The sequence below is a fragment of the Myxozyma melibiosi genome (assembly GCF_037950935.1).
Source record: "Myxozyma melibiosi strain Phaff 52-87 chromosome Unknown BZA70scaffold_10, whole genome shotgun sequence".
NCBI lineage: Eukaryota > Fungi > Ascomycota > Lipomycetes > Lipomycetales > Lipomycetaceae > Myxozyma > Myxozyma melibiosi.
In genome coordinates, this window is record NW_027042924.1 from 128,635 (window position 1) to 149,388 (window position 20,754).

Below are 20,754 nucleotides of genomic sequence, written 5' to 3' on the forward strand. Positions count from 1 at the left end.
TTTGATGCCTTTTATGGCATCAGCATTGTGCGTTTTGAGTATGTATGTGTGTGCATGTGCGTGTGCTCCGGAGCTTGCTGCAGGGCGCGATTGGAGGGCCGTGTGGTTGTCAGCAGTCAAAAGCGATCGAGAGAGGATGCGCAGCTGCTGCCGTGCGGATGCATGCAGCTAAGAGCAGCAGCCAGAGTCTGCAGCGATCGGGTTACCGCAGATTCAAGAAAACTGAATCTGTAGGTGCTCTAATCAGAGCTGATATCCCTTTGCTTTCGCCGTATTGTTCCCCGCAGCACATGGCCGGGTCATAAGACAGCGCAATCAAGGTTTAGAGGCGAGCGTGCGCGTGGGTGGGTGGTTTTTTTTAGGTGGACGAGCAAGTATGAAAGGCTTCACCGCCACGCACGGCCAGGTACAGCCAGCCAGCGGTGTGTGGATTGAGTGTTTAGATGAATGAAATTTGTATTCTGAATATATACAGATGATGATTTTTTGCTTGAGTATGAACATGGGTCTAATATATCTGAGCCAGCCACCGCATCAGATGCGAGGTCTTAAGAGGTCATATAACGATAGACAGATCTAGATTATCGCATTTACATCATCTGGAGTGGTGCAGGAGTATTAAAAAGATGACGGCAGCAGCAACATACAAATAAACACACAAACTCACCACAAAACACAAAGCAGCCGGACAAATATAGAAGAAACGAGGGACGCACCCTTCGGATTCGGACTCACGATCGGAGCTAATCGAGGCGAGCAGGAGGAGGGGGCTGAACACGTTCTGGCAACTGCGGCGCATCCCTTCCTCGCTCCCGCCACCCTCCTGTTTCCGTTTGTTTGTTGTTGTTAGTTGTGCATGGGACGATGGATGTGTGTGTTTGTGTTTGTGTTTGTGTTTGTGTTTGTGCGTTTGTGCGTTGGTGCGTGTGGGTTTCTTTGGATGACGAATGCGGGTTGTCTTGATGTTGGTGTTAATGTTGATGTTGCTGCTGCTACTACTACTATCACTACTATCACTACCACGACACTACTTCATCTACATCTGCTGCTGCTGCCTCTACTACAGCTTTGCCACACAACGTCATAGCCTCTCCTCCCTCACGTCAAGATCAAACCCATCCGCATCCCCGTCGGAAGATAAGTCAAATCACTGACGTCACGAATGAACTTTAGATCATCAAATCAGGCACCCTAATATAAACTGCTAAGCGAGAATCTTAACCCTATTTCCGCACCCGCGGTTTGTTTACCGCCTTCTGCTTCCTCTGCGCGTTATCGCGGAGGCCTGCCGATCAGCCGTCTCGCTCTTGGTTGCTGGTTTGTTGGGCAGCAGGGAAGGATGCGGTAGAGGTAGCCAGGGTGTTGATTGTCGGTTGCAGGGTCTTTGTTTTCTCTTTACCTGCTCTTCTCTTTGATCTGCAAAGCACTCGGACTTCCCGGCGACACATATCCTCTTTGTCTCTCCCTGTCTGTTCTCAATATCAGCCAGCATCAACAACCGCCAGTAATGCATTCTTCACCGCCGTCCTTGAGTACACTTATTCTCAGACAGCACATTACATAATACATGACTACGCACCGCACACATAATCCCTTACCTAAGCCCACGTGACTACTAGCGTGACACTCTAACCACGACCCAAAGCGGCAGGAAGCCTGTGCCTGAAAGCCCTCTCGCGTCCTCCTCTCCGACCTCCCCATCTCATCAACTTCCCCGTCCACACCTCGTCCACACCCTCGTCTCGCCACGGCGCCGATCAATGCCGTCAAATCCAACAAAACTGGCTTCTTTGTTTGCGCAGGCTCAGGCTCAGATACAGCTGCCCTCCAGCTCGGCCTCCTCCTCCGCCGCGTCGTCGCCCAACAACATGACTGCCGACCCTGCCGCGCCCTCGCTCGGCCTGCTCTCCTACTCCTCCGCCTCAGCCGTCTCAAAGGCGTCCGCGAACCTCTCCCCGCAGGAGCTCAAGCGTCGCCACGCGCAGTTCGGGCCGCTTGTGCATCCCTCCCATCTGCACGTCTCGCAGCAGGCAAAGGGCGTGCTCCCTGACTTTATCGAGGAGGAGCCGCCTCTTTTCTACCTCCTCACCACCTACATCTCCTACCTCATCCTCATCATCTTTGGTCACGTCCGCGACTTTTTCGGCAAGCGCTTCAAGAAGGAAAAATATCAGCACCTCATCGAGCGAAACGTAGGTCCTCCTCTGTTTTTTTGATGTTTGTTTATCGTGGTTGTGTTTGTGTGTACCCGTCAGACGCCACCAAATGCGCCGTCATCAATGCATCTTCAACCGCGCCACCCCCGACTGTTTTGCTGTTGTTTGTTGTTTGTTGTGCTGTTTGTTGTATTATAATTATGTGGCTGTTGTTGTCTATGTTGAATTGCTTTATGATAGCATTTTCTGCGTTGGGTTCTAGTAGCGCGCGTTCATGCATTGCCCGCGTACACAAACACTCACACTAACGCGTCTCTAGGGATATGCTCCTCTAACCTCAGACTTTGACTCGTTCTACGTCCGCCGCCTCAAAGAGCGCTTCGACGACTGCTTCTCGCGACCGACAATCGACGTCCCCGGACGCTACCTCACCCTGCTCGACCGCACCTCGAGCGACTACAACTCGACCTTCAAGTTGACCGGCACCACAACCGAAGCTCTCAACCTCTCGTCCTACAACTACCTCGGCTTTGCGCAGTCTGAGGGCCAGTGTGTCGACGCGTTCGAGGAGGCTATCCACCGCTATGGCACGTCGACCGCGAGCCCGCGCGCAGAGGCCGGCACGACCGACCTGCACGTCGAGACTGAGGAACTCGTGGCCCGGTTCATTGGCAAAGAGGCCTCTATGATTTTCTCGATGGGATACGCTACTAACGGTGCCGCGCTGCCGTCGCTGGTGTCCAAGGGCTGCCTCATCATCTCCGACGAGCTCAATCATGCCTCTATCCGCTACGGCGCGCGACTCTCGGGCGCCGTCATCAAGACTATGAAGCACAACGACATGGAAGATCTCGAGAGCCTGCTGCGCGAGCAGATCAGCCAGGGCCAGCCGCGCACGCACCGTCCGTGGAAGAAGATCCTGATTGTGGTCGAGGGCCTGTACTCGATGGAAGGCACGATGCTGAACCTGCCGCGACTGGTCGAGCTCAAGAAGAAATACAAGTTTTACATTTTCGCCGACGAGGCGCACTCTGTTGGCGCGATCGGCCCGCACGGCCGCGGAATCTGCGACTTTTACGGCATCTCGCCGGACGAGGTCGATATCCTGATGGGCACGTTCACAAAGTCGTTTGGCGCCGCGGGAGGATACATTGCGGCCGATAAGGCGATCATCGACCGGCTCAAGCTCGACAACATGGCGTACGTCTACGCCGAGACGATGTCGCCGCCGTTGCTGGGACAGATCGAGGGCGCGCTGCGAACGATCATTGGCGAGATTGTGCCTGGCGAGGGCGAGGAGCGGTTGCAGCGCATCGCGTTCAACTCGCGGTACTTGCGCCTGGGATTGAAGCGCTTGGGATTCATTGTGTACGGCCACGACGACAGTCCGATCATCCCGCTTATGATTTACTCGCCGGCCAAGATGCCAGCGTTTTCGCACGAGATGCTGAAGCGGAAGATTGCGATTGTGGTGGTCGGGTACCCTGCCACGCCGCTGGTGAAGTCGCGGGCGCGGTTCTGCATGTCGTCGTCGCTGAACAAGGACGACTTGGACCGGATCCTGCGGGCGTGCGACGAGATTGGAGATATGCTGATGCTCAAGTTCCGGCCGAGCGAGCACCCGCGCTGGAAGTTCGAGGACGTGATTCGGAAGGGAGTGATGGATTGTAAGAGAGATATGCTGGACGAGTAGGGAGACGTTATCTATGCCACATTACATTATTACACTATACAATTACAAACAACTACAATAGCAATCATCAGACGACTAGTCCACAGACAAAGATGAGTCGGGTGCGGTGGGGCGCAGATAAGAAGCACAAACGCGGCGACGGCGGCGCAGTTGAGGCACAGCCGCGGAACCGATTTGCTATCTTTCGACCACCGCCGCCCCACCAAAACACCATCCTGAACCGCACAGACTGCACTTCCTCCTTCTTACTCCACCTTCGCCCTCACCTTATCCCCCGGTCTATTCTCACTTGCAGCTGCTGTCTCGTGCTTGTATACCTCTTCGTAGCCTGTTCGTGTTGTTCTCACTGCCATTGCCTCTCCCCAAGCATGTCTGAAGACCAGAAGCCCGCCGAGGCCCCCAAGAAGGACCGGCTGATTGATATCTACGTCCGTCTGAACGGCGACAACGAGAAGGACTACTGCTTCTGTCTGCCCCGCGACCAGCCCGTCTCCATCCTCTACTCGATCTTTGACACCCTCCCGCTCGTCCTCTCCCCCACCTTCTTCTTCCACCGACGACCCATCGGCTTCCACCTCTCCACCAACCCCGGCTTCTACACCAGCGAGGGCGCGCTGCTCTTCGAGCACAGCGGCAAGGAGACGCCAATCGACGAGACCAAGCGCATCTGCGACGTCGCGCGCGAAGGCCAGCTCTTCGTGCCTATCTTCAAGACCCACACCCGCCGCTGGGTGGCCGTCGTCGGCATCCTGCTGCTGTGGCTCTACACCGACCTGCCGGAGTGGTTCACGCCCACGCCCGGCATCTCGCTCTTTGCGATCGGAAACCGGGTGTACGAGCATTTCTTCCCCGAGATCCCGGACCCGGACGCGCCCGCGGACGAGCACGACGGCTCGTCGGACTGGATCGTCGACATTGTGTTTTTTGTCTTCCACGTCCTCAAGTGCTCCGTCATCTTCCTCGTCTTCTTCTTTGGCGGATACAACCCGACCTCGGTCAACCCGTTCCACGAGGCGCCGGACGTCACCGCCGACCAGCTCCGCGCAATCGGCTGGACCGGCGCTCGTCGCATCACGCCCGAGGAATGGCGCGAGGAGAACCGCAAGCGCAAGATCGAGGAGGCAGGTGGTGCCGTCAAGGCCTACGAGAAGGGCATCTTGATGTCGCTCTCGACCGCGGGTATCTCGCTCCGTCGCGGTGAGGGGTTCGATACCCCCTGGGGCTATGTCCGCCCCGAGTCGGAGGTCCTGCCTATCCCCGAGGAAGCTCCTGCTCCTGCTCCTGCTGTCGAAGAGGCCGAGAAGACCGTCGAGGCAGAGACCGAAAAGACCGAGGAGGAAGCGTCGGCGGTGACGACCTCGAGCGATGCCGCGCCCAAGGCCGACACCACGACGCCTGTTGCGCCTGTGCGCAAAGACCCCTTCGAAGGCATTGACCCCGAAGCCGTGCTCGTGAAGCTCGGCGCGGACTACGAAGAGAAGCTGACAAAGTACCGCCGGGCGGAGATTTCGCGGCGCATGAAGCTGGGCGACACTGTTGCGGTTGCGCTCAAGGACTGGCGGCGGATCGGTCCGGTTGTGCCGCCGTCGAAGGAGGTCGAGGTGCAGTATAAGCTGCGCAAGATGTTGGAGGGACGTCCTGATGTTTATATGAAGACGTTCAAGGAGAAGAAGAATGAGTAGAGACTACCTAAAAAAACAAGCAGCGCATATTTTGTCTTTTTTTTTTTTTTTTGATTACATATTTCTTCTATTCTGCATTGCGCTATTCAGTTTCATCCTATCGTCATTGTTACTCTCCAATCTGTTTTCGTGTGTCCCAAAAATACGTTTGCTTTTCTATTTCCTGTTGGTTATTTGTACTATGTGTGTTTATCAATCTAGTTAGGGGGCTCTGCAGTGACGGTTGACGTTTGCAATTGGAAATTCATGTATTTTAATTACCTATGTCTTTCGGGTTTCTTTCCAGCTCCTCTTTTTCTGTATCTTTTTTGTTTACATTATTAGTGTATCTGTCTACTTGTTTGGTATATATCAAGTCTTTGATCTCTGTTTATTTTATTCATCTGTTTCGTTTGATTGTATTCATAGTTTTATATATAGAACTTATATATATATCGTGGATAGATTTGCTGGTGTAGAGATGGAGGCGGGTTAAAGGAAGTGAGAATGAATTAGACATTGATACGATGGATGTACATACAAACTGCAACCTGAATAGACAACTATCGCTAACGACAACAACAAAACCCTCCAGCGCATTTGTATTCCAGCAGTCTCTCGCATCCAACTCGTGCACTCATACTAGTCCTGTCTCCATCTTCTCGGTGCGATCCTCTTCTTTGGGTATTTGCTTGTTTGGGTGTTTGCTGATTCTGGTTCTTGATTATTAATGTGTGGTATGTTTCGATTGGAGGATGAGCTTATTCTCGTGGGCGTCTGCGGAGGAGGTTAGTCTTACAATGCGAGAGAGAGAGAATGAAGACATGGGACATACTTGAACAGCAGAATGTGCGGTTCCGGTGCTATAACGCGAGAGGAAGGAAGTTAGCTCAATTCGATGCATTCTCTCACCTCAGCTCTATGTGTTCACGTACTATGCGTTTCGTAATGCACCCATCCTAAACTCTGGGTGATTCCAAGCCCGCGCCACTCCTCCTCGAGCAGGATTCGCAGGGTGCCGGTTTCGGGATCAAAGTAGTCCTTTGGGATCACTTTCAGCATGTTTTTCGGCAGCGCGACGTGTCTTTTGCAAAGGAGAGATGGAGGTTAGTTTTGTTTGCGCGTGGGATGGTGAGGGAAGGGAGGATGGGGGTACCTGTATTCAAAGTGGTCGTCTGAATATCTGTTGGTGGAGGTTAGCTGGAGTCCGACACGCAAAAGTCCGAGTCAGCAGTACATGCGCTGCACAAGCACAAACACACACACACAAACACAAACAAACACAACAAACAAAGAAAAGACGCACCGACTGGAGTAATGAATCAGATCTTGAAACTCATCTAACCGCGCTCTCTCAGATTCCGTGAGCATCCGCGGCTGCTGCGGGACTTTGGCGCGCCTGGCCTTTGAATCCATTTGCTGACTGACAGGAAGAAGAACCAACCGCTGACTGTTCGAATAGGAGAATGAGGAGTGTTCAAAAGATGAAGAGGAAGCAGGAATGGAAAGGAGAAGAGCAGACGCGTCAGAGCGACGGTGTTTGTGTTTTTGTTTTGGCGGTTCCTGCTTTTCTGGGTCACAACATGACTCACAACTGATCACAGTGTAATCACATACTTACATAAGCGATTCTGTGGGTTTCCCTCGCGAGTCGGCAGCTGCGATTGCTCTGCGGTCAACGAAAGGCAGCCAGCAAACAACAACAAACAAAAACAAAACAAAACAAAACAGAAGCAAAACACGCGTCGCGTCTCGCTGCTGCTTCTGCTTCTGCCTCTGCTTCTTCTGTGTAGGGAGTCTCTGTGAAGCAGCGCTGCTTATTTGTTTGGAATAATATTATTTCCTTGTTTATTATCGTCACTCTCTCTTCATATTATCATCATATTCGACATGCCCGACGAAGCAGTTAAGCAGGCGATGCTCAAAATCGTCGACGAGCTCACAAATATGCGGACGAGGTCTGTGTTTTCTTTCTGCGCTTCAGGCGCGTCGCGTTATCGCGTCTCGCGGTGGTGATCATATATCAATCATACTGACATCAATCATAGCAAACGGGGTCGATTCTTCAGCGAGCTCTTCATGGACGAACCCTCTGCGGACGATTATCCCGAATACTACGAGATCATCAAGCAGCCCATGGCATTCAACACCGTCATCGTAAGTCGCTCTTCTGTGAACTTATTCAAGCTGGTGATGCTAACCCACCGCGCAGAAAAACGTCAAGGAAAACAAATACAACGATCTGGACGCGTTCGCGGCTGCTGTGCAATTGATCTTTGAGAATGCAATGTTTTTCAACGAGGAGAATAGTCAGGTTCATAACGACGCCAGTCATCTCCAGGTACGTCTATCCCAATTCTATCATTCAAAGGCAGTGAGCGAGTGACAACTAACATGCACCCCAGCGCGCGTTCAACAGCAAACTCGAAAAGAAGAAACGCGACCTAGGCGATCTCGCGACCAGCACGACCGACAACAACAACGACAACAGCACAAGCACAAGCAAAAAACGCAAGCAGCAAGAACTCGACGACGAGCAAGCAGGCCGGTCGGTCAAACTAAAGATCTCACTCGGCGTCAAAACCGAAGACGATGGGGCCGCGTCGCAAAAGACGTCGCAGAAGATTAAGTTGAATATCGGGAAGCAGCGCGATCGCGAGGCTGCTGCGGTTGTTGCGCAGTCGCAGGATGAAGAAAGTGAAAAGGAAGAAGAGCAGGTTAAACAAGAGCCCGAGCCGCCATCCTCAGAACGACGCGGACGCGGCCGACCGCCGCGCAACAAAGCCAGCACGCCGCAGCAAGCCGCCGACACATCTTCAGACGCGACCGAGACGGCCGCAGGGCGATCGCTGCGCAAGTCTGCGCGCTCGGGAGACAGACAGCCCGTGTATGACGAGTCGCAGCTCTTGGCGGACGTTGTGGACGACGACGAGCAGGACGGCGCGGCGCCGGCGGGGACGGCAGATGCTAGTGGTGCTGCGACGGCGGGTGGTGAGAGTAATTCGTCGGTGCCGGCGTTGCCTGTTGTTGTTCCTGGAAGTAAGCCAGGGAATCAGCCGAGCGCGCCTGCGAAGCCTGACGAGTCGCGGTTGCGCGGACCCGGAAAGAGTAAGTTGCTTATATTTAAGAGGAAGCAGAGCAATACTAACTTGAGTTAACAGCCATCGCGGACGCACTAATCACCCACTTTGCCATCTCCTCGAATCCCAACCACCCCGCCTTCCCACCCTACAACATCGACTTCCCGCCCAACAAATCCGAAATCTTCCAATCATTCACCATCGTCCTTCCCGCCGCCTACTCGATCATCACGATCTCGCCCACGCTCTCGCTCTCGCTCCTCACCCGGCACTACAACCTCTACATGTCTCTCAACAACCGCCGGCTCAGTCCGCTCATCCAGCCGAGCACCGCCTCGCGACGACTGAACGAGCCGCCGAAGAGTTACTACGAGATCAAGTTGAACCCCGGCGTGAACGTCGTCGAGTGCCTTGTGCATGCGTCGCCGCCGCCGCCGCCGGTCGGGAACGCGGCCGGACGCGTTGTGGTCGCGCCGCAGAGGTACGGGATGATTGGCGGGACAAACATGACGGTGAACTCGGAGGGTAGTGAGAAGGAGCGGATCGTGGTGTGGATAGTCCTGCAGCGCTAACTTGTTTTGTATGTTTAGTAATGTGTACATTAGTAGTTTGTTTTAGATGTTTGTGTTTGTGTTTCCTGGTCGAGGTTTGTCGAGTAGTGTATACTGTTTTGATTTGTATTATTAGCTATGCCTGTATTAATATCACCCTATCGTACGCCTATCAAATCCTACAACTCGACAACAACCGGCGCAAACTCGCCCCGTTCCTCATCAACATCATCCGAATCATACTCCGCTCCAATCTTCCCCATCGCGTCTTCACCCTCCCCATCATCATCGTAATCCTCGCTATCGCTGCCATAATGATGCACAGACTCGAACCCGTTCGCAAACGAGGCGGACGAATACCCGCCCGACAGCGCCGCGAGCGTGGATTCCTTTTGCCTGCGCTTGCGGGCTGAGGCGCGGGTATGGCTTGATTCGATATCGAGCGCGAATTTGTCAGACAGCGTCGACGAGATTTGGGAGAGGTGGGTGAGAAGCGTGGAGCGGGTTGAGGAAGGCAGCGAGGGCGGGGGGTATCTGAGGACGACACCATTGCTGCGAACGAGTCCGGGTCGGCGATACTCTTTCTCAGCGCGCGCAGCTGGCGTCTTACGAATTGGGCGCCGAGGAGATCGGTGAAGTAGACCTCGGGCACGCATTGGAACTGGGCCTCGAGGGTAGCGAGGAGCGAGAGGTAGAGAGAAGCGTGGGTATAGAGCGCGGACTGCGAGGAGCAGAGGAGGTCGAGCAGTCGTTTCCATTGTTCGGCGGCGGCGTAGTTTGCGAGGAGAACGAGGAGGAGGAAGCAGAGTTGGAGTTCAGCCACGATCGCGTTGTAGTCTAGCGTCGTTAGCTTCTGTATCTGTCTTAAAGCGAGAGAGGGGGAACTTACTGCCATCTCGCTCGCGAGAGATGAGGTCGTTTAAGAACCAGCTGCGATCAAGAGCGGCGGCCGTGATTTGGCGACCGGTCGCGCCTTCGGGCCATGTGCGTTGTCGCTTTAGATCGAAGGCGAGGAATCTGAAGGATTCTCTGTCTTCGTCCGTGGATGATGCTCGCTTTGAGGAGGAGGAGGAGGAGGAGGTGGAGGAGGCTTTGGCGATGGCTTGATTTAGGAGGATCGAGTCGGCGGAGGAGGCGGTGATTGAGGAGATAGGGACGTTACTCTCGACGTACGAGAGAGGAAGGAAAGTCGACAAGAGTTCGGGCGTGAGTAGGGATGTGAGATCGCTGTAGGGGGGAGTCGAGTCCGGGTATGGCAGTAGATGGGAGTAGAGATCAATCAGATCTGCGTCGCTCTTGTTAGCATTCACTTCTGCTGTAATCTTTATAAGAAGAAGAAAAGCTCACCTCGGCCAGAAAGATCCTGGTCAGACTCGACAAACTCCTCGACCTCGTCCTTCCACGCCATCTGGATCACTCTGCCTTCCTTGGCTTCAAAGAACTTGGCCATCCGCAGGTTCATGTTACTCATCACCGTCTCGCCCGGCGCGAACTTGCTATTCAGCGGCACCCCGTCGTCGTCTGCAGGCGTCTGATCTGCTACTGCTGCTTCTTCTTGTTCGTCATCAGGAAGACGACGAATGCGTCGCGCGGGGAGGATGCCGCTGGTAGCAGCGGACGGCGTCGGAGGACTCCAGTGCAGGACGTGCACGCCGGCGGGGATCACCTTGATGCCGTTGAAGTCGAGGGTCGAGGTGAAGAACTGGAGGTCGATGCCGAGGAGGCATTTGTCGGGTACATTGTGGAGGATTAGTGTTGTTTTTGGTGGGTGTTGCTGGTTCATTTGTGGAGGGAGAGTAGATGGGAGTAGACGGTGGCTATGAGAGTATAGATATTAGAGGAGGTTTACTCAACTACAAAGTACGAGAACAACTACAGATAACTACATCTGGACAGGAATTATTGACCCTAAAACTTTTATTGCAAATTATGAATCATAATACAAAATATATATATAGAAACAGCACCCAGCACCAAGCAGACCACCGCTTAACGGTACGACTTCTGGTAACGGGCACGAGCACCAGGACCACCGAACTAGAGGGTTGTTAGCATGCTACTATAATAAACTAGAGGAAAAGTAGAAGAAGAAGAAAACACACCTTCTTGGGCTCGGGGTGTCTCGAGTCAGCGATGAGGAGGGTACGGTCGTAAGCAATCAAAGCCTTCTTGAGCTCGTTCTTGCTCTGCTCGTCGACGTACTTCTGGTGGTAGGCGACGATGGCCTTGGCGATGGCCTGGCGGATGGCGTAGATCTGCGAGACGTGGCCACCACCGGTGACCCGGACGCGGATGTCGATGTTGGCGAACTTGTCGAGGCCGACGATGAGGAGGGGCTCGTAGACCTGGGAGGTGTTAATATTGTTTTAGATCTGGTGCTGCTGTGCTGCGAGTGCAGTGCTGCTTGTGACTTCAGACACAGTCAACGCAGCAGTGGCAGAGCATTGTAGAGTGTTGTCGATGGAGATAGATACCTTGAAGCGGAGGATCTCGGGCTGGACGAGCTGGATGGGGGAACCGTTGACCTTGAGGAGGCCCTTGCCGGCCTATAAGAGAGGAGTTAATGTGTGTTCTTTCGTTGTCTTTGATCTTATGATCCTTGATGTCGGTTCATCGCAGGAGTAGAATAGGAGTGGTGGTGGTGGTGGTGATTACCTTAGCGTAGGCGACGGCGGTGGCAGACTTCTTCTTGCCGAAGGTCTAGGAATAGTTAGAAAGACAAGAACAATAACAGAATAAGAATAAGAAGAAGAACAGAACAACTCACCTGGACGCTTTGAATAGAGGCCATTATTGCAGTTGTGATGTTCAGATAATGCTGGTGCAGAGCAAGCGGTTCTCTTCGCGACGAGCAACTTGCCCCGGCGTTGAGTCGCGGCCAGCAGAGTTTAGGGTTTGGCTCTCGCCAAAAAGCAGTCACGCGCCACCACCAGTTTTGTGTGGTGTCTTGACTACTGAGCACTGAACCCTACACTGCTCCCGACCGACACACAGACACTCGTTGCTTCACATCTCTCGTTCTTCCTCATCAGCACTGTCGACGGTCTTTTCGCAACAACACCGCAGCAGCAATGGGTATGTGTTGATATCTGTGTATCTGTGTTGAACGTCCTATTAACACATCTCTAGCCATCGCAAAGAACTACCCCATCCTCTCCAACCATTTCAGAAAGGTTTGTCGATCCAGCTAGACAGAAGAAGACTCCCAGAACATCATCTAACATCTCTTAGCAATGGGACCGCCGAGTCCGCGTCCACTTCGACCAGGCCGGCCGCAAGCAGCGTCGCAGAACCGCCCGTGTCGCTAAGGCCGCCCGTGTCGCTCCCCGACCCGTCGACTCCCTGCGCCCCGTCGTCCGCGCTCCCACCATCAGATACAACCGCCGTGTTCGCGCCGGCAAGGGCTTCACTCTCGAGGAGCTCAAGGCCGCTGGCATCCCCAGAAAGTTTGCCCAGACCGTCGGCATCGCTGTCGACTTCCGTCGCCAGAACAGATCGGTCGAGGGTCTCGAGGCCAACGTCGCCAGACTAAAGGAGTACCAGGCCAAGCTCATCCTCTTCCCCCGCAAGGCTGGCAAGCCCAAGGCCGGTGACGCTGACGCTGCTGCTATCGCCGAGGCTTCGCAGATCAAGTCTGTTGCTGCCGCTCTTCCTATCGTCCAGCCCGTTCCCGAGACTGCTCCCCGTGCTATCACCGAGGAGGCCAAGTCTGTCAACGCCTACCGAACCCTGCGTGAGGCCCGCTCTGAGGCCCGCTACCTTGGCATCCGTGCTAAGCGGGCTAAGGATAAGGCTGACGAGGCTGCTGAGAAGAAGAAATAAGCTAGTTCTTCTTTGAAGTGGGGTGTATGAAATGGAGTATTTTTTGTGTGCATGACCTAGGTCAAAATATCTAAAAACGAAAGATTAGGGAATCTTAAAAACTTCGGGATTGTACATGATTTTTATTGTAAATCTAATAGAAAAGTTCAAATAAGCTAAATGTAGATTGCTCTTATTGCTATTACTCTTCGAATAGATTGCGAATAATGATACTTGTAGCTCTGAAAACACCCCGTGTTTGTACAAGTGTTTGAAAAACGTTTGGAATCTTCAATAAAGCCTGCGCATCATCCAGTTTGTTGTCTGAATAGTTAGCACTGTAGTCAAAAAAGATATAGTATAGAAGCAATACTCACAGTTCTCTGGGACGGTGACGCGGGCGGTGATATTACTCGTAGCATCGCCAGTGACGTCTTCGATCTCGATTGTCCATGACACCACGAGTTGGAGACTAGACTGACTTTGCTGAGCGACGAGGGTTGACTCGCCCAGCCAAGTAATCAACCCTGATGCGGAGATGAGTTTGTTAGAGTCCTCCTCCTCCTCCTCCTCCTCCTCCTCGTCAGGCTCAGGCTTGGATGTGAGATCATCAAGGGACTCGCGCAGTTTTGTATACTTTGAGCTATGCACGAGATGAGGAAACGCACGGGCGATGTTGGCAAAGACTTGAGCGCGCGTATGTGTGATGCGCGCCATATCGGCGACGCCGAATAAAAAGCACGAGATGTCGAGTTGCTGGAACGAGTCGTCGTCTGTGGAGGAGAAATTTGATATCCAGCGCTGCAGAGGGGCGCGGGCCCATGTGGGACGGATTGAGCTGTCGAGTACGGAGAAGGAGATGACTTCGAGGGAGGATTGGTTGACGACGAGAGATAGTGAGAATGAGATTGTAGAGGAAGGGTGGGTGATTGAGATGGAGTGGCGGGCGGTGCGAACAAAGACCTGCTGGTCATCGAGGGGCTGCTCGTAGGACGCAAACTCGACTTCTGTGCCGTCGGAGGTGATTTCGAGACCTGTGAACCGGCGCAGACGGTCAAGATCGAGCTCGGGTGCCGGCATGTGTGGGATCGCGGTGTTGGCGAGTGCAGGGAGATCGAGCGCGAGAGAGGAAGAGGCGGTGGCAGAGGCGGTGAGGGCGGCGTCGTTTGAGGTCAGGAGTTGGTTGACTAGCAGGTGCTGGGGGGAGAGCGAGGCAGGTTCTGAAGCTGACTGCTCGAGTTTGTGGATCTCTTGCTCGAGGAGGGCGATTTCCTGCTTTGTGTGGGAAAGGCGCCAGAGCATTGCTGTTCGCGTGCGTTCGATCTGGGAGCCGGAGTCGACGGCGGGTTCGGTGAAGAGTGCGTCAAAGACGTCGTTGGTGGTGCTGTCTGTAGTGCGTGTCTGTGGTATACTCTCGACATCTTTTGCATCTCTTGTGTATGAAGTTCGCTGTCGTTTGTCTGAGCGGAGGGTATCAGGGTCGATGCTGCTGCTGCGGCGGTGGGAGGAAGTGCGCGTCGGTGTTGTTGCGGAGTGTGCTTTTGGAGAGGAGTCGGGGTCGAGAGAGAAGGCGCGGGAAGCCCGCGAGAGCAGGCGCGAGGCCGAGAGCATGTGTGTTGTATGAATATGTTATTGTTATAAGAGTATGTTATCAGTATAAGAGTATGATATAGGAAGTAGGGATGTGTTGATGAGCAGTAAACTCAAAGCGGTTGCCATGGTTTCCACACAAAAGTCTAAACGGAGTCGGGTTTGTTTACATCCAAAGCACACCGCACGGATAGCAGATATTCATGTTCTTTAGAGAGTATTAATGTATTGAATAGTCTTATTCTTACTCTTCTTCTATTCTCTATTCTCTACCTCCTCCTCTTCTGGCAAATCAACCCGAGCTGATTAACCTCACATTACCAATTTATCTCTCGGAAAAACTGTCCCCACAACAGCCGTCGTCGAATCTAAACAAACCACCGGCTCGTTGCTCTTCTTTTTTCTCTCTCCGCCTTCCTGCTTCTTCGTCGCCTCTGCTTCTTATTTCTCTGCTTTGTCTTCTATTCCTCGTCTGATATGGACATCTCCGCGCCCGTCGACGACGACGGCAGTCGCGATCTGCTGCCTGAGCAGCATGAACTGCATGAACTGCATGAACATCATGAACATCATGAACAGCAGCAGCAACACCAACACCAACCGCCCCCCGACCTCCACCACGTCCGCAAAATATCAAACATCTACTCCTCGACCTCCTCCCCCTCCTCCCCCCTCTCCTCCCCCGCAGACGCCAACCTCCCCGCCGCATCCTCTCCACAAGACCGATATCCGCCTACTCGGCCTCATCTGGCGGCGGTCAGCGCACCAGCGACGGCCTCCGCAAATCCGCCTACTCCTCCCGCCACTCCGACGGCTCGGGCTCGATCTCAATCCGCTACTCCATCGCCCCGCGCGGGTCGGCTGCCTACCGCTCCTTCTCCGGCGCGAGCGATCTCCTCCCCGGCACCGTCGACCCCTCCGACGCCGACGACGACGAACTCGACGACGACGGCAGCAGTCCCTATGCTATCGACTCTGATGTCCTGCACTCCCCCGCTGCCGATCCCGTCCTCACCACCCGCGACGGCGACGTCGGCGAGGTCGACGTCGCCCAGCGTGCATATATCGGCGTGCCGGGCTTCTACTTCAACGCAATCAGCAGCAACTACAACTCCTCAGAAGAAGAGCCTGATGATGACTCCACCGACAGCGATAGCGCGAGCGCGCTCTCGTTCGCTGCTACCTTCCCTCCTCCACCGCCGCCCGTCGAGCTGGATGTGGTCGAGACCGGAAGCGTGGACGATGTGCGCATATACTTTATGGAAGGCGCCAGTCTGAGTAGTGGCGACGACGACACGCACGAGCTCGATCGGCAGACAATCGATTTCGATCTGGGGTCGGAGGATGATGCGCGCGTGATTGAGATTGACGAGAACGGGCAGTACGTGACTCGGAGTCTGCTGGTGAACGACTCGGTCGACGAGGCCGACTCGACGCAGTACACGCAGTACCCGTACGCGCGGTCGATGCTGGACGGAGAGGATGAAGGAGAGGTTCATATCGAGGACTTTGACGAGGACGTGACTGCGAGCCATAGTGTCGCTTTCCAGCAGCAGCTCAAAGAAGAGGACGAGGCGCGCGCAGCTGGTCTCTCACACCCTGTCTATCCTTACTTGCCGGCCGAGTACGCAAACAAATACGTCTACCGAACCCGGGAGATTGAGTCGGAAGATGGAGGCGTGCGGAAACCCGAGCGGGCGCTGATACCGGTGTACTCTGAGGGTCTCTCGATGTCTACGTTCCCATACACAAACTCGATGGCGCCTCTGTCGGCGATTGTGAGACAGCAGCCGCGAGGGCAGTTTGCGACGGCGGTGTGCCGGAGTAGTGTACTACTTCCGCCGCTGCCGAACGCTGCATCTCCGAATCTGGCGATCACGGCAGAGGAGGAGAGGAAGCCAGTGACTGCGCCAGCGGCCGCGATGAGCAAGGCGCTGGAAGTCCCAGCGGTAGAGAAGACGGTGACGAGTGAAGATCCGCTTGAGCTTCTGCGGCAGCTCGAGCAGGCGCGGCGATTCAGACACGAGTCGATGTTTGAGTCGCCGACGGACTACCCTGCATATATTCCGCGAGCGCGGCGGGCGTGCAGCGAGCAGGTTGCGCGGACGCTGCTGGTGGTGTGTTTGTGTTTCCCGCCGATGTATTTCGTGATGGGGTTTGGTGGGCTGGATAAGATTGTGGGGGAGATTCCGCGGCGAGAGAAGATTGTTGCGCGGGTGGTTGGATTGGGATTGTTTGTGGGGGCGATAGTTGGGATCGTGGTCGGGTTTGTCGTTGGACTGCGGTGATGCTGTCTTGTTTTGATTTTGATTTTGTTTCTTGTTTCTGTTTTATGTTTCTTATTTTGGATATTCACGATAGATGGTTTGTTACTTGTTTGGTTTTGTTTCTGTCTTTTGTTTTTGGACTTGTTCGGTTTGCATAATGATTGGGATCGGGATAGTGATGATATAGAAGAAAAATCACCTTGGAGCAGAGTGTGTTTAGTATACCGTTATGTTGTTTCTGTTGTAGTCACTCTTTATGTTTTATAATATAGTCATTCTTTATATATCTCTTTATATCAGTTATAGTCTTATATGATTGTCTCCATATGCAGCTATAACGCCGAGCTGCACAACCCTCGCAACCCCTCCGCACTTAAACAGCCTCCCCACAGCCTTCCTTCCTCCGCACTCCGCCTCCTCCGAAGACCGTCTTCTCTTCTCCTCCGCTTCCCAACTTCCTCGACCTGTCCTCCTTCTTCTCTTCTTCTCTGACTCTCCCGACATGGGCAACTCCGCCGGCAAAGAGTCCCGTGCCGGCGACCCGCTATACGACGCCCCGCCCGCGCTCGGCGCCGCTGCCGCTGCTGGTGGCTCGGCTTCCTCGCCTTCGACCTCTTCCTCCCGTAGATACTCCCGCCACCGCCAGTCCTCGTCGGCCTCGGGTTCTGGACTTGCGGCGACGAGGTCGGCGGTGCGGCATGCGCTGAATATCGAGGAGACCGTTGATGGTGGGTATTTAGTTCCGCAGGGCGTATACTCCGGCACACCGGATTTCAAAGCTCGTGTGGTTAGACAGTTGATGGTGGGTTGTGATTAGTGATTTATGCTGTCTGTTTGCTTGTTTGCTGACTTTTCTTGTTTACAGATCGAGCGACGGCTGGCCCCGTTCTTCAAAGGACTGGAAGACTACGACGATTCCTGGACCGACACACAACTACTCGCCGCCATCCGCCACCAGCCCATCCCCGCAGCCGAGCCCGAGCCCTCGGTGGTGTCGACGTCGGTCGACAGCACGATCAGCCACCCCTACTCGTCCCGGTCGCGATCAGAGTCCAACGCGTCGTCGGCATCGACCTCCTCGCAGCAGCACTACCAGCGGATCCCCAGCGGCCGTGCGCGCTCGGGCACGACCTCCTCCACGGGCTCGAACTCGGGCGTGGACAAAAAGGGCGCGCTGGCGACGGCGCTGTACCGCAACTCGATCGAGTGCCCGATCTGCTTTCTGTACTATCCGCCGTTTCTCAACTCGACGCGGTGCTGCGACCAGCCGATCTGCTCGGAGTGCTTTGTGCAGATCAAGCGGTCGGAACCGCATGTGCCCGAGCACGAGACGCCTGCTGCGCCGGGGTCGCCGGAGCATGTTACGCCGTTTGGGATGGTCGAGCTGATTTCGGAGTGCGCGTGCTGTCCGTACTGCACCGAGCCTGACTTTGGCGTGACGTACACGCCACCGCCGTTCCGCAGCGGCCTGGGGGCGTCGCAGTCGGCGGGGTCGGTCCTGCGCGCGACGCTCTCGCGGCACTCGTCTGCGGCGGGCTCGTCTGTCTCTGTCGGATCGGCGGGGTCGACGATGTCTAGCAGCAGCACGACCACACCAACTACAGGACGGCAGCGCCGGCCGACGATCGCGTCGACGGCGGCGGAGGTGGTGACGACGGATCGGATCCGGCCTGATTGGCAGCTGAAGCTTGCGAACGCGAACGCGCACGCGGCGAGACGGGCGGCGGCGGCGACGGCGTTGCATTCTGCGGCGTTTTTGCTGGATAGTAATGGGAATAGCGCGGGAGGGGTGGGCGCGGTGGGAGGAGCGGCGAGGAGCGGAGCGCATGCGGGTGAGGCTTCTGGAAGTGGGCGGAGACATCGACATCATCGGGTGCCACGGCCGTCGGGGTTGGATTTGTTGATTTCGGGGATGCATGGGCATGGACACAGTAACAACAACAGTAACAACAATAACAGCAACAACAGCAACAACAACAACAGCAACAGCAACAACAGCAGCAGCATCACGATTCTGAGTAGTAGTGGAAGCAGCAGCAATTCAAGCAGCAGTACGAATCTGTCGATGGCGCAAGGGCACAGTCCTACACGCCGAGTATCGTCGTTATTATCAGGCAGCAGCGCGCGCTCGCCGTCGCAGCGGTCGCGGAGGATGGTTGATCTGGAGGAGATGATGGTGATGGAAGCGATCAGGATCTCGTTGATCGAAGACGAGCAGCGGCGGGAGCAGGAGCGGGACGCGGTCGAGCGCGGGGCGGCGGAGCATTTACGACGGAGGTTGTCGGCTACGAGCACGACGTCTTCGAACGGGGGGAGCGTGAGCGCGTCGTCGCCTGCGCTGCCGGTGCAGGAGGAGGAGGAGGAGGAGGAGGATGGTAGTGAGCAGCCGCCAAGGCGAGCGGTTGCGGAAGAGGAGGAGAATAAGCAGGGGACCACGACTGCGTCGGCCGAGCGGGCGACGGTGTCTGCTGTTTAATTGATTTATCATGTTGATTTATCATGTGATTTATCATGTGAGTTATCATTGTTTGAGTGGAAGGAATGGAGTGTTTGCGAGTCTTTCTGTGAATATCTTTTGTTGTATGTAACTTTCGTTTTTGTGTGTATTTTTCTTATATACAGTCATTCGTATTCTATTAGCTGATGCAGATTATGATTGGTGGGGGAAGGTGTTCCAGCCTTGGAAGGCGCCTGTGAATGTAGAGGTAGAGGTAGAGGTAGATGTAGAAGGATCAGAAGGAGGAGGAGGAGGAGTAGAAGGGGGAGGAGTAGAAGGAGAAGAGGAAGGAGTAGAAGGAGAAGAGGAAGAAAGATTAGAAGCCCAGTAAACGCCATAATGCATAACAAGTAAATCAAACTCCTCCCGCTCATCGAGCACCTCCAACTTATCCAATCTCGTCATCTCCTCCTCCGACGTCCACTTGTCGTGGATGAACTTTACATCAGCGCAGCGGGCGGCGCGGAAGCCTAGTGACCGCAGGCGGGCGAGTTGGGCGTGCAGGGTGGGGAAGGCGATCATGGCGGGGAGGGAGATGCCGCGGGAGGCGAGGTTGTGGATCATGACTTTGCCGAAGGGGTCAGAGCGGGAGAAGGGTTCGTAGGAGACGATGCCGAGGGGGGTGGGAGAAGGAGAGGAGGAGGAGGAGAAGGTTGTGAGGAAGGCGGCGAGGATTGCGTCGGCGGCGGAGGGCTCGAGGTAGCAGAGGCAGCATTCGGAGATGATGAGGGTGGGAAGGGACGGGTTGAGGCCTGGGAGGGCGAGGATTGCGGAGGGGGAGGTGAGGTCGCGGAGGTCGAGGCCGTGGATGTAGTATGATTTTGAGCGGAGGGGTGTGCGGTCGTCTGCGGAGGAGGAGGCGGTGGATGGACGCGGGCGAGGGAGGAGGGAGCCTGGTTGGCGTTTAGGAGGGTCGGGAGAGATGTTGTAGACGAGAGAGTCTTGGTGGAGTACGGAATTGAGCTGGCTGTGGGCGCGGACGAGGGCGGCTTTGTTGCGCGCGGAAGCGGGAAAGTCGAGTTCATGATAGACAAAGTCGGAAGGGGTCGAGTCCGCAGCGAGGATATGGAACGGACGGGTGTCGGAGCCCGCACCAAGCGAGACGATCTGCCGGCCACCAGAACGAACGAAGCAGTCAACGAGACGGGAAAGAGCAGAGAGGCGGAGGTAGGTGCCGCGGTTGAAGAGAGGCAGTTTGCGAGGAGGCGGATCAGCGAGGGCGGGAGGGAGGAAGAGGGAGAGGAGGGGGTCGGTGAAGTAGAGGGCGTTTGCGGCGGCGCATTTTGCGACAAGGGCGTCGTTGTCGGTGTCTCTGACGACTTTAGTTCTGGACATGAATAAGAAGAGAAGTAGTAGAAGTAGAAGTAGTAGAAGTAGTTGATAGTAGAAGCAGTATCAGAGTCGGCCTCGGATCAACTCAGCTCAGCGATGACGAAGGCGAAAGTTAAAACCGAATAA

At 54.9% G+C, this 20,754-nt stretch overlaps 11 protein-coding genes across 11 annotated transcripts; 6 read left to right on the forward strand and 5 right to left on the reverse strand.

Moving 5' to 3' along the window:
• The first annotated feature begins 1,575 nt into the window (after nucleotides 1–1,575).
• Nucleotides 1,576–3,972, forward strand: BZA70DRAFT_59162 (putative serine palmitoyltransferase 2). The gene is made up of 2 exons (XM_064915242.1): nucleotides 1,576–2,192; nucleotides 2,476–3,972. The coding sequence occupies exons 1-2, from the start codon at nucleotides 1,761–1,763 to the stop codon at nucleotides 3,847–3,849; spliced, it is 1,806 nt and encodes a 601-aa protein (XP_064766794.1). The 5' UTR covers nucleotides 1,576–1,760; the 3' UTR covers nucleotides 3,850–3,972.
• Nucleotides 3,973–4,217: 245 nt separating this feature from the next.
• On the forward strand, nucleotides 4,218–5,531 carry BZA70DRAFT_290843 (glucose signaling factor 2-domain-containing protein; the record flags this gene model as incomplete). Its single annotated transcript, XM_064914247.1, has 1 exon — nucleotides 4,218–5,531. One exon carries the CDS (start codon nucleotides 4,218–4,220, stop codon nucleotides 5,529–5,531), a length of 1,314 nt encoding a protein of 437 aa, XP_064766795.1.
• An 814-nt stretch (nucleotides 5,532–6,345) lies between these two features.
• Nucleotides 6,346–7,042, reverse strand: BZA70DRAFT_282041 (regulatory subunit of cyclin-dependent kinase). The gene is made up of 3 exons (XM_064913208.1): nucleotides 6,817–7,042; nucleotides 6,667–6,693; nucleotides 6,346–6,594 (listed from the first exon to the last, which is right to left on the reverse strand). Exons 1-3 carry the CDS (start codon nucleotides 6,924–6,926, stop codon nucleotides 6,438–6,440), a joined length of 294 nt encoding a protein of 97 aa, XP_064766796.1. The 5' UTR covers nucleotides 6,927–7,042; the 3' UTR covers nucleotides 6,346–6,437.
• Nucleotides 7,043–7,176: 134 nt separating this feature from the next.
• BZA70DRAFT_282043 (uncharacterized protein) lies at nucleotides 7,177–9,251 on the forward strand. Its single transcript, XM_064913209.1, has 5 exons — nucleotides 7,177–7,468; nucleotides 7,559–7,667; nucleotides 7,723–7,851; nucleotides 7,916–8,618; nucleotides 8,672–9,251. The coding sequence occupies exons 1-5, from the start codon at nucleotides 7,401–7,403 to the stop codon at nucleotides 9,160–9,162; spliced, it is 1,500 nt and encodes a 499-aa protein (XP_064766797.1). The 5' UTR covers nucleotides 7,177–7,400; the 3' UTR covers nucleotides 9,163–9,251.
• Nucleotides 9,252–9,320: 69 nt separating this feature from the next.
• Nucleotides 9,321–11,048, reverse strand: BZA70DRAFT_296619 (A1 cistron-splicing factor; the record flags this gene model as incomplete). The annotated part of the gene is made up of 4 exons (XM_064914531.1): nucleotides 10,489–11,048; nucleotides 10,031–10,426; nucleotides 9,702–9,978; nucleotides 9,321–9,675 (listed from the first exon to the last, which is right to left on the reverse strand). The coding sequence occupies exons 1-4, from the start codon at nucleotides 10,922–10,924 to the stop codon at nucleotides 9,321–9,323; spliced, it is 1,464 nt and encodes a 487-aa protein (XP_064766798.1). The 5' UTR covers nucleotides 10,925–11,048.
• Nucleotides 11,035–12,002, reverse strand: BZA70DRAFT_282047 (ribosomal protein S9). Its single transcript, XM_064913210.1, has 5 exons — nucleotides 11,909–12,002; nucleotides 11,797–11,841; nucleotides 11,616–11,687; nucleotides 11,244–11,486; nucleotides 11,035–11,178 (listed from the first exon to the last, which is right to left on the reverse strand). The coding sequence occupies exons 1-5, from the start codon at nucleotides 11,930–11,932 to the stop codon at nucleotides 11,131–11,133; spliced, it is 432 nt and encodes a 143-aa protein (XP_064766799.1). The 5' UTR covers nucleotides 11,933–12,002; the 3' UTR covers nucleotides 11,035–11,130.
• BZA70DRAFT_282050 (ribosomal protein L13e) lies at nucleotides 12,003–13,130 on the forward strand. The gene is made up of 3 exons (XM_064913211.1): nucleotides 12,003–12,216; nucleotides 12,271–12,314; nucleotides 12,373–13,130. The coding sequence occupies exons 1-3, from the start codon at nucleotides 12,213–12,215 to the stop codon at nucleotides 12,961–12,963; spliced, it is 639 nt and encodes a 212-aa protein (XP_064766800.1). The 5' UTR covers nucleotides 12,003–12,212; the 3' UTR covers nucleotides 12,964–13,130.
• On the reverse strand, nucleotides 13,131–14,609 carry BZA70DRAFT_282054 (uncharacterized protein). Its single transcript, XM_064913212.1, has 2 exons — nucleotides 13,320–14,609; nucleotides 13,131–13,266 (listed from the first exon to the last, which is right to left on the reverse strand). Exons 1-2 carry the CDS (start codon nucleotides 14,551–14,553, stop codon nucleotides 13,145–13,147), a joined length of 1,356 nt encoding a protein of 451 aa, XP_064766801.1. The 5' UTR covers nucleotides 14,554–14,609; the 3' UTR covers nucleotides 13,131–13,144.
• A 612-nt stretch (nucleotides 14,610–15,221) lies between these two features.
• Nucleotides 15,222–16,820, forward strand: BZA70DRAFT_282055 (uncharacterized protein; the record flags this gene model as incomplete). Its single annotated transcript, XM_064913213.1, has 1 exon — nucleotides 15,222–16,820. A coding segment is annotated over one exon (1,599 nt), but the record flags the coding sequence as incomplete, so codon positions are not given.
• A 287-nt stretch (nucleotides 16,821–17,107) lies between these two features.
• Nucleotides 17,108–19,362, forward strand: BZA70DRAFT_59503 (uncharacterized protein). The gene is made up of 2 exons (XM_064915244.1): nucleotides 17,108–17,601; nucleotides 17,665–19,362. Exons 1-2 carry the CDS (start codon nucleotides 17,302–17,304, stop codon nucleotides 19,273–19,275), a joined length of 1,911 nt encoding a protein of 636 aa, XP_064766803.1. The 5' UTR covers nucleotides 17,108–17,301; the 3' UTR covers nucleotides 19,276–19,362.
• A 61-nt stretch (nucleotides 19,363–19,423) lies between these two features.
• On the reverse strand, nucleotides 19,424–20,733 carry BZA70DRAFT_282060 (S-adenosyl-L-methionine-dependent methyltransferase). Its single transcript, XM_064913214.1, has one exon. It carries the CDS (start codon nucleotides 20,629–20,631, stop codon nucleotides 19,450–19,452), a length of 1,182 nt encoding a protein of 393 aa, XP_064766804.1. The 5' UTR covers nucleotides 20,632–20,733; the 3' UTR covers nucleotides 19,424–19,449.
• Nucleotides 20,734–20,754: the final 21 nt, after the last annotated feature.